At 29.7% G+C, this 12049-nt stretch overlaps 1 protein-coding gene across 1 annotated transcript; it reads left to right on the top strand.

Annotated features, from left to right (window-relative positions):
* Positions 1–2827: 2827 nt before the first annotated feature.
* shv (DnaJ heat shock protein family member shriveled) lies at positions 2828–10995 on the top strand. Its single transcript, XM_088223808.1, has 5 exons — positions 2828–3426; positions 6983–7144; positions 9378–9560; positions 10153–10363; positions 10821–10995. The coding sequence occupies exons 1-5, from the start codon at positions 2974–2976 to the stop codon at positions 10877–10879; spliced, it is 1068 nt and encodes a 355-aa protein (XP_088079934.1). The 5' UTR covers positions 2828–2973; the 3' UTR covers positions 10880–10995.
* The last annotated feature ends 1054 nt before the right edge of the window (positions 10996–12049 follow it).

Here is a 12049-nt window from a genome sequence, read left to right as displayed (position 1 = left end):
TTACGCACGGGACCACAGCCCGTTTATTCTTGTGATTATAGTGAACCAAATCGTAATAAATATCTTTCACATGAATAATTCATTATGCTGATACTATTTGTTTGCACATTTCGCTTATTTTTTAAAGAAACGTGTAAGTTTATTCTAGAGGAAAGTAACGATTTCTATATTATTTACTCACACTATTACTGTTTGAATTATTGTTAAACAACCATTTCTGTAAGTACTGAAAAATATATTAATCTGCAAAATGATAGAGTGGTTGTTTTTTCGAAAATCGATATCAATGTGACAGAAATACAAATTCCATTTACAAACTCTCTTGAAATAAGATTGGATACATTCATAATCCTCGCAATTTATCGCTCTCCCCATATAAGTAATATATCCAACGACTGATCCTAATGAAACAACTAATGAATTTACCAAAGTATTTAATTTTCACTGAAATACTCGTAGTTCAACTAAAATTACTGCCAAAAAAATACGTAAAAATACTATACCTATCAAACCATGTACACGCAAAAGAAATAACCTGCAAAGATTTTGTAAGAATCACCCTGAATATTCCATTGGCTTAGCTAACTATAAAAGATACCGAATTGTTTGCAGAAATTTACTAAAGTTGAATATTACACGCTAATATTACGACAAGCTGGTACCTTTAAAAATTTATGGAATATTATCAATAAAATTACAGATTGCAAAAAACAACCACATAAAATAACAGAAATTAAAAGAGACGAAAAAATTACGCATGTGAGTGACAACCCGGATCTTGTTGCTAATTTCATAAATAATTACTTTACAAGGATCGGTTCAGACCTGGTTAATAACACTCCTGAGTGACTAAATTATTCTGAAAACGAGCTCGCCGAAAATATTCCATCTAACAATGATAATATTATTCAATCGTTTCACCTGACTCCGACAAGCACCAAAGAAGTAACAGAAACCATTATCAGACTAAAAGAAGGTAGCTCACCAGATTTTGATAGAATTACACCAAAAATAATTAAACTGGCTAATAATTACATTGCAAATTAACCTGAGTTTTAAGAAGGGTATATTCCATATGCCTCTGAAACATGCTGTTGGCAATACTCTCTCTGTAAATAACTACCGGCCAATCTCGTTGCTTAGTGTAATTTCAAAAATAATAGAAAAAATAGTTAAGAAAAGATTTGATAATATTATCTTCAGAAACATAAACTTATATCCGATAATCAATTTGGTTTTAGAACAAATACAAGCACAAATAGTGCCATAGCTGAAATTATTAAGTTCATAACGGAAAATTCATAACGAAAAAACCCATAGCTATTGCTCACTTTGAATATTGGCAAGACTAAATAAGTACATAAAATTTAGTCTTTCTCCCTTGCAAATCTAATACACACTTGTAATACATACTTGTCACAATAGATCAGTAAAGTGTTTATGCAATCCAATTGAAAAGGGGGATAATATTAAATATCTGGGGATAGATAAAAATATTTACTGGGAACCTCATGTCAATTATATGAACCTAAAACTTTAAAAAACTGGCTCATGTTTTTCTTGAACTTCGTGATATACTGGATCCAAATACAATAAAAAGCGTTTTCTTTGCAGTTTTCCAATCAGTAGCAACCTATAGAATTATCGGATGGGGAGGAGATGCTGAAACTATACTTGATCCCATTTTCAAGGGACAAAAATTAATTTTAAAGATCATCAACAGATTATCTAGAACCTATCCAACAAATGAAGTCTACAAGAATTATAAGGTTTTAGACATGAGACAACTATTTATAAAAGAAACTCTAATATATTTCTAGACCACTAATGACAAAATGGGGTCATAACAAAATATTTAGACCAGATCGGCAGAAACCATTTGTTACACACAGAACCTTTTATGAATACAAGTTTTGGACAAAAAAAAATCTGTTTCTTAGCACCGAAATTATTAAACGCTTTACCTCTACCACTATAAGAAATTATAAAAGCAATATTATATTTAATTATTTAAAATTGTGTACTGAAGGTACTTTAAATTTGTATTTGGAGTATTTTTACATATAATATCTTGTTTTATTTAACGGTAGCTTTTTAATTTAGTTTATTATTTTTTTTACATTCTCTATCTATTGGACTATTTTACATATTTATGTTTTTTCAATATCATTACATTTTTTTATGTTTTTATTCATTATTGTTGTACAATTCTATTTTGCTTTAGATTACTGATATTGTTAGTTATAATTTTTTATCATATCTTTTTATGCATTATTTGAAGATGATTTTGCTAATTATATAAATTTTATTCATATAACTTTAATTAATTTTAAACAAGAAAAAAACCTTTATTTGATTCACATTTTTGATCACAAATATTATTTGTAATTTATTTTTTTCTGTTTCTCTTTTCGCTATTATTATAATCTTATCTTATATTAAATTAGTATAGGTAATTAAAAATAAAAATTTCATAATGGTTTCTTTCATTATTATAAAATTTAAAGTTTTGTTTTTCTATGTTTAATAATTTATAATTTATTATTGAAACTACTAGGGAAATGCTGTGTACTCAGAATTTGATTAGTGGTAACATTATTTTCATGAACAGGCAATAATGAAATACGAGGCTAAATTCTATTGGTCGAAATATAACGTGGGGATTGATATAAAAACGAATTAAGTAGCGTTACAAATGTATGGAAAATTAGAATCTATTATTTTTAAACCTTGAGAAGGAAGATTTTTCTCGTGAAAAAGATGAACGCGTTTCCGATAAAGTTCATTTTTGCTTGAAGCGAATAACATACGTGTTCATATGAGTTTTGTAGTGAGGTACTCGTTGCGTTGTGTGACAGCCGGATTGGATTGAGAAATAATATCGGGTTATGTCAAATTAATCCATGGAATAATGTGGAATATTATTCCAAAATAGTGTTGTATTAATCGATTGAATTATAAAAATAAAGTAAAATGGTGGTTTCGAGTGTTCAAAACATTGCTTTAGTTAATTTATTTCTTTTTACGATATCGGTGGTAGGAGGTAGAGACTTTTATCAAATTTTGGGTGTTACAAAAAGTGCTAGTTTAAATGAAGTTAAGAAGGCATATAGGAAACAAGCCAAAGAATTGCATCCCGATAAAAATAAAGATGACCCGGATGCGTCTCAGAAATTTCAAGATTTAGGCGCAGCTTATGAAGTGCTCTCAGATCAGGAAAAAAGGGATCTTTATGACAGGTGCGGGGAAGATTGTCTAAAAAGGGACAATATGATGAATCACGCAGATCCATTCGCAAGTTTTTTTGGAGATTTTGGGTTCCACTTTGGGGGCGGTGAACAAAATCATGAGACGCCCAAGGGAGCTGATATTGTGATGAATATGTATGTCACATTGGAAGAACTCTATTTAGGCAATTTTATTGAGGTAAGTCCTCAAAAACTGGTGATAAACTGTTACAAATTGATTGTGTCCGCTTACTACGAATACCTTCTATGTCTTTTGAATCCTTGTTATCATTTTGAAGAAAAAAATAAATACCTTTTTAAAATTTTATATTATTATTAGTGTTAAAAAATGGATCAAATGTAGGAAAGGTTTCTGCTAAAGTAACGGCCATCAGAGGTGGGCATGGTAGAGAGAAAATGTGAAAACTGCAATTTTATTTTAGTTCCATTTTTAAACTGAAATTAAGTATAATCAAAAAAGTTGAAATTAATAAAAGCTTTACGGCCAATCAAAATACAACTTGTCATGTTAAAAATACAAATGACATTGTCTAAAACCAAGTATTTTTATTTTCAAACCACAAAAAAATGCCTATTTATATTTTTTTTGTAGGAGTGGTATTTTATTTTATTTTATTTTTTATTTTCTTTTATTCAGGAAACATACAGTACAGTTACAAAGTTTAATATTTTACACAATTGGACTTAATTCTAATGGACCAGTGAAGTTTCCATATTAAAAAGCAATTAAATGTAAGGTTAATTATGAAAGTATAAAAAAGAGAAGGAAAAAGAAAACATAAATGAAAGGTGTTTAAAAATTAAAATTTAAGTGAAAAAAATATATTTTAAGGTTTGTAGTTTGTAGTGAGTATTTACAAATGGAAATAATATTAAAAATGAAGAAAATTTGTAAGAGTAATTAAGAATTAAGAATGGAAATAAAGAATGAAAAACATGCTCAGATGTAAAAATAAAATAAAATAGTAATAACATTTTTTTTAAAAAAGGAAAAACATAAACACATATTTATTTTAAGGGATTCAAAGAAACGATGAGAAGAATCTTATTATTTTTTTATTTTTTATTTTTACATTTTTTTTTGCACCACAACAGGCCAGGAGGCCTAATTACAGTGGTGAATTACATCACAGAGCACCCAGGCTTAAGAAAAATCACATTTTAATTTTTGTGTTCTCACCGGGAATCGAACCCGGAACCTTCCGTGCGTGAGTCAAGCGTCTTGACCACTACACCATGTCCAGATCCAGTCCAGATCTTTGAATCCCTTGGTTGTTTTTGGTCATTTCAGTAAATTATTTACAATACATTAATTTATATCATCAGTTGGCATGCATTACCACCGATCTACTAAGTCAACTCTTTCCAGGAGACAGTAAAAACTGTTTTTAAAATAAAACCTTACACATTATTTACTCTGATCCGCTATACTGTTCTTCTTCAAAAGGCTCGCCTATTATTGGTACTGCGCGTATCGCATGGTTAGAAAACATCCAAAAATCCCCCCATATGAATATATCATTTTTGCCAAAATTGTATATTGGCGGTAATGCACGCCTACTGACGATATTATGTACATTTTTTTTTAGAATCTCCATTTTCGACATTTAGTGAATTGTTTATTCGTATTTAACTGGCTCATGTTTTTTAAATTAAAATCCAATATATATAAATAAATATTTTGACAATTTTATAATTGTTTTGAGTATTCAAATCCAATCTAAAGAATCATATGAAACCCACTCCATCCTAACTTCCATGCTGTATTTATGAAATTAAAAATATATGAAAATGATTCTGCAATAAGTGCCGCATAACCTTTTTTTACAAAAATGCTTTACTATTAGTTAAAGGGATTAAGAGCCATTACTTAGAAATTATTCCTAAAATTGTAAGTAATATATTAACCGAACACTTAGGTTCCCCTGTAAAAAAATTCAATTGATAATTACTCAGTATCGCAGTATCGCCGACGATATGTTTTTTCAAAATCGAGTTATGCTGCATTTGGTGTTCCAATTTTGTGCTCTATGCGCCATCAGGTGCGAGTAGAGGTATAATGATGATGATTTGTGTGTTTCAAATACTCGAGATTAGGGCTTCCAATCTCAGTATACCGAGATCCCGTCATATCAGCGTTGCTCCAGTAATATCTGTTAAGTGAATTTTCCCTTTTAATAAAATATACTTAATATTTTTTCAAATTAAAATTACGTAATTTTCGTTTTCGTTATCAATAAAAAAAAACCATCATCAAAAGGTGCATTGTTTTATTAATCTGTTTTATTTTTTTTAATGTTACTTAACAGATCTGATATTGCTGGCACAACAACGATATATCCTTTAACACCATATTACAGCTTCACTAGTTCCTATACCTATTATCATCTGAATAAATATAACAATGTCTAAAAACTTTTTTGTCGGCCTCGTGGTGTAGTGGTCAGCGCATTTGCCTACCGTGCAAGAGATCTCAAGGATTGACATGAAATATTTATTTAAAAAGGTGTTTTTTTTACACTGGAATATTTCATAGTACCTGGACTGGTACCTGAAGCGTAAGACCGATCATACCTTTGTGTAATTTTTTTTTTATCAAGATACACTGCGATCGGTGTACCAATGCAGTGCTCTATGCACCATTGGGTGCAGAAAGGGAATGATGATGAATACTTAAACCAAATTATTTAAGCTCCGCTCTGAAACATGCGGCATCCCGCAAATACCGAGATCCCGCGGGATTAAATATCTTCAATCCTGCAAATACCGAGATCCCAAACCAGCTACGAGATTGGAAACCCTACTCGAGATGGCATGGAAATAGAAATTTTCAGTAACTCTTATGAGAATATTTTCTTGCCAATAAAAATACGTATAAGTATAAAAGATCCAATAATATGGATTTTTTAAACATGCAGAATGATTAACACAATTTTTATCTAGCATTGTGATTGTGAAAAACTTTTTGTTCATATTCCGATCTAAATAAATTTGTAGTCACAAAGTTGCTTTACCGGCAAGACATCATAGGATTTAAAATATAATACATCTCAGTCTATATGTACGTTAAAGTATATTTCAATTCAATATGGTCTGTTCAATATATCGCTATAAGATGGAATAAGGAAAGTCTTCTCTGCGTGTACTGTCGAATATTTCATTTAGCGCGGATAATACTCCCGGGCAAGCTTCCTTGAATAAAAAAATTATGTCCACTGCCATTTTAACTGGAAAATGGTGTGCAAATCGACTTCGTGATGGATTCTGTAGGAAAACTGCTGCTGAGACTGGTTGAATTTCGAAGGTTGTATTTGCGGGTCTCTTATTCCCCTAAATTCAGAAGTAACTTCGAACCCCTTCTTAACATCACAGTGATCACTAAAACCAGCCAATAATCGATCACAAGAGATGGAGAACATTTTAGAGAAGGAAATATGGATGTCTAGTCATTTACAGGGTTTATGACCTGTCATTGGCTGATTTAAGTGGCTATCTGTTTTACCATTCTGTCTATGTTTGAAAATTCATATTTCTTTATTCCTTCCATCTGTTGATTTTTGTAAAGTTAACGAGCTAAAAGCTTTGCGAGTGAGATTCGTCTGACTGAATTATTTCACGTACATTCTAGACAACACTTGAACTACAAAAATTTGAACAAACTCATAACATTATTGACTACCGAAGATATCTTTTAAAATGTTTTCAGAAATTCAAAATAATATTTTTGTTTTTAGATAACTCGTAATAAGCCCGTCATAAAGATGGCTCCCGGTACTCGCAAGTGTAACTGCCGACAGGAGATGGTCACCCGAAACCTCGGCCCTGGAAGGTTCCAAATGGTCCAACAGACCGTATGTGAAGAATGTCCTAATGTCAAACTCATCAACGAGGAGAAGGTAAACTGCGGAATCGCGTTTTTTCATTTATTTTATTTTATTTTTAAGAAAAATAAATATTTGCATTCTTATGGATTTACACAAGCGTTTCAATTATGGGGGCATTCTAGCTATTAGAATGTGACGTTCGAACCATAGACCTTTGATTTGTGAGTCCGCAACACTAGCCACTGGACCACAGCTACAATATTTTTAAGTGTGTCCAGGTGGATGAAGAATACACTTCTATGTGTGAAATAGAACCAGAAAATTTTAGATGAGTGCTTCCTACTCAATGGTTACTCTCAAGAAAAATCCCTGAAAGGGGAATCAAGTAGAAATAAGTGGTCTCATAATGCACTGGTCAACGCGTTCGCCTACCATACATGAGGTTCCTGAGTTTATTCCTGGCAAAATAAACCTGAAATATTTATTTTTAAGTGGTTCTACACTGCAATATTTCATTTTCCCTGCAGTGTAAGACTGATCACCTTCTTCATGTACACACCACTGGATGCGGATAGGAAAATGATGATTGTGATATTTATTTATTAGGTGATTTTTTACTGCAATATTTCATAGTCCCCTTAACTGACATGGCTGTAGTGCGGTAAAACGCACGAAACATGAGGAAATCATATGATTTTGCCATTTTAAAATGAATGTTTTTTTTTTTTAATCACGCAATAATAAAAAAAAAAACAACATAAATTAAATGAAAACAATAATTTTAAAGGTATTTCTATTAAGTTAGGGCCCTTACCGGTACCGGTATTAAGGTAACAAAAACCTAAATAAGATATTGTTAGAAATTGATTATTACGACCAAAATTATCTTCTTAAAAAAAACGAGAATACAATTCTATAAAAAAAGGTTTCAACTAAAATATTTCAATAACAATTTTTTTTTTAAGTATTACCGAAAGCATAATTTTTTACATAGAAATAAAAGAAAATGTCACAAAAATTTATTTGATTTAAAATGCTTGTATTTCTTTTCAAAAACAAAAAAAAAATATTGTTTCCGCTATCTTCATTTTCAATCTATTATCTTTAAATCATTTAAACAAATTTTAGTTCAATACTTAGTCTTTCTATGAAAATCGAGGCCCCAAAGTTTAGCCTAAATTTGAAATGGCGTAATCTGCCAGTCAAAAAGTAATTGTATTTTAGTTATATAAAACTCTTGAGTATATTTTTTTAATAGAAATACCTTTAAAAGTTTTTGTTTTTATCTAATTTATGTTTTTTTATTATTGCGCGATTTTTAAAAAACATTAGTTTTAAAATGGCAAAATCTTATAATTTCCTCATTTTTAGTGCGTTTTACCGGACTACAGTCTTAAGACTGATCATTTTGCCTTCATGTGCATACCAAGATGAGGGAATGATGATAATATTTTATTTGTTTATTTACATATTAAATGTGACATAATTCAGGGTAAAAAATAAGAAAACAAAATCATACAAGTGGCTAAATGTGAAGACTAGATACTTGTGTAACTTTACAGTAAATACAAAATGTATAAACAAATTACACTGTTGTACGGAGAACATTTAAGAGAAGGGAATATGGAAGTCTAGGCATTAATTTCCTTCTGTAAAATGTTCTCCGTCCTTGTTGTAATTTATTTATCTTAATGACTCCCAAAAGGGTGAAATACAGTCTTATGTCTACAAACATTTGGACAAACTCAAAATATTGTAACAAAATGTAAACACGGGCAGCTAAATACATGTTAAAGAATCAAAACCTAACATTCCAAAAATATTTAAAAAATCATTTAAGTAACCATTTATATAGATGAAATTACTGTAATTAACTAATAGATAAAAAAAAACAATGTTTTAAAATATAGTAAAATCCATAGTTAAAAAACCAGCTAAAAAAAATAAAATATTAATCAACAAAATTGGGAAGGTATTTGAGCTTTTTTCGTGTATTATTATTTAATATTGTGTAAAATAATCAAAGCCTGGCAATTACCAAAAAAGTTTGTCAGGAGAAACATGAAGCACAATTTCAAATTGGTTGAATTAAAAATTCAGTATAAAAAAATAATACAAAAAATGGACATGTTATAGGCACTCAGTTTTCAGGCAGCCAAAATTATGTACAAATGAATGATGGCATTGCACGACCATTGTAAACCCTTTTAAACCCATACCTGAATAATAAGGTTATATTTTATTATTGACTATTTTTAAGAAATAAATACAGAATGTTTTCTAAAATGAGAATTTTTACAAACAGGTGCTGGAAATCGAGGTAGAAGCCGGTGCACCGGATGGACAGCAAGTGAGGGTACGCGGAGAAGGAGAACCACACCTGGATGGGGATCCCGGAGACCTGGTGGTCCAACTGGAGACTGCTCCACATTCTGTCTTCTTAAGGAGGGGTGATGATCTCTACACAAATGTCACTCTCTCACTTCAGGTATTATTTGTTTACTGATTTGATTTTAAAATTACATTACTATTTGTATTATTATTGTTTGATTATTATTTGTTTAGAAGAAAGCAAATTTAAATGAAGTTTTTTTAATACTCATGAACCAGACTGTTTTTTGTGCTCATGTAAAAGTTAACGTTTATATTAAATCAAATAAATCTGGAAAATGATTTTTTAAGTAAAAACTATCGTACAATTAAAAGTGGAATTATGTACTTTTTACTAGAATTTAAATAAAATGTTATCAAATTACTTATTTTTCATCCAGTACATATTAACACTGACGTAAATGTAATGATTTCAGTGTAAATTTACAGTACAAATGAGATTAAAGATATTAAGGTAGTTGTGTTTGCTGTGCTTTTACAGCTAAATTTGCCAAATACAAAAAAATATTAGTCGACATAATCAGCCATTTTAATTTTGACAATACTAATGAATTCTAATGACTTTTTTCTATGTTTCCAAACAGTATTTATATTTTTGCAAATATAAAATTTGGGACCCACAGGCCGAATAAAATTAAGTTACTTAATTTTCTTAGCATGTGACTAATTATAAATATTTAACTGTTTAGGACGCATTGATTGGATTTGAAATGGAAATCACACATTTGGACGGACACAAAGTTTCAATCAATCGAGATAAAGTAACATGGCCGGGTGCCCGAATCAGAAAGAAGGGGGAAGGAATGCCAAACTTCGAAAATAACAACCTTCATGGCATAATGCATATCACATTTGATGTGGAGTTCCCTAAACATGACCTTTCTGCAGAAGATAAAGAAGGTAAATAAATAACTGATTTAAATTTGCTTATGTTATTTGTTATATATTTTTTTAAACCATAATTATTAAAATGTGTAGAAAACAGTAAAAAACGCAGCACTTTCATTAGTTGACTTTTTTTAATAAACAACTTAATTGATGATTTCGGAAGCAAATATAAATTTGTTTTTATGTGTCTATGATCTTTATTTACTATGTATTACATAGATATCTATTGGAAATGTGAGATTCTAAAAATCACCATCATTATATTAGTTTCAATGTTTGAAAAAGTCTTATGAATTTGTAGTTTTTAAGTCTTATGAATTAGTGTACCACAGCAGTTGTATTTATTTATTATTTGTTTAAAAATAAAAACCAAACATCTTGGCACTTTTGCATCTACACATTTATTTTCTTGGTCACCAAATCCATTTTTATCGCAAAGACTAATATTTTAATAATTGTAACTTTTCAGATCTTCGGAGGATTCTAAAGCAAACATCAAACAACAAAGTGTATAATGGACTTTCGTAATACTTTATATTTAAAATAGATATAAATTAAAGTGTGGTATGTCTGTGTTATTACTTAGCTATTTATAAACTCGTCATTCCCGCGGCTGTTCCTCAGTAAAATAAAAAATACGAAAATATGTGTATTATTTATTTGTTACTATACTTGGGCCAACAAAAGTTCGGTAAAATTGCTTGTTTATCATATTGGATAATGATCCCTCTATCTACTACATACGTTGACCAGAACTTAATTGTAATCTCTTTCAATGACCACAATATAGTAAAGATATATTTTTAAATATCTACGTGATCTACACACAATAACCTCTGTTATTTGTTCATATCCATCTACAAGTATGTTTAACTTTTGCTGGCTCAAGTATGAATTGACATCACAATAACAAATCTCCATTCCTCAAATAATATGTACATATTTAAATATGTACGTATTTTCCTTTATTTCCTACTTTTTAAATTATTGTATTATTGAAGTACTTTCTCAGAGTAATAATACGCCATTATTGCATTATTGCGCATTATTACTCTAAGAGTACTTTACATTAAAAAAATAAAATCTTGCTCTAAAACAATGAATAAAATAAGAGAAAAAAGTTTTATGTAATAATTATTTTGAGAGATGAATCCTTCATCAAACGGTTTAAAAATATCAATATGTGTTACACTTCTATAAGAATAATAAATTAAATTGCATAAAAAGTGTTTTTATTCATATCGTAATATGTAAAATTTATAAACAAGGATATTTAGTGTTTTGAATTCAATTATCAAACATAAAAACGCTGAAAATGCAGAAAAATATTTTGGATTCTTAAGCACAAAAACGATTTAAGTATTTTAATGGGTGCATTTAACAAACAATGGGGAAGTTCAGTGCTATGCGAAATTGGATATAAAAAATGTTTTCATACGTGCGGTAAAAATTAGGGCATTTTCTATGTAATGCCGACAGCTAACATAAGCATTAAAAAAAATAGAGAACTACTTAAGGATACTATTTATTAAAAATACACTTGCCGCTTTTAAATGTCGGTGTACATGAGTAAATAGATCTTAAATTTCATGTATATTTTAATGAACACCCGAGCTAAAAGGGTTAAAAACCAATAAAAAGTGTATTTCATTGTATTGTTTATTTATTTATAGACATACGTATTATATTATGTAGTAA

Source organism: Micrasema longulum, unplaced genomic scaffold, assembly GCF_059751315.1.
Source record: "Micrasema longulum isolate JH-2025_06_02 unplaced genomic scaffold, ASM5975131v1 h1tg000251l, whole genome shotgun sequence".
In the NCBI taxonomy this organism is placed as follows: domain Eukaryota; kingdom Metazoa; phylum Arthropoda; class Insecta; order Trichoptera; family Brachycentridae; genus Micrasema; species Micrasema longulum.
This window is presented reverse-complemented; position numbering and strand designations above follow the sequence as displayed.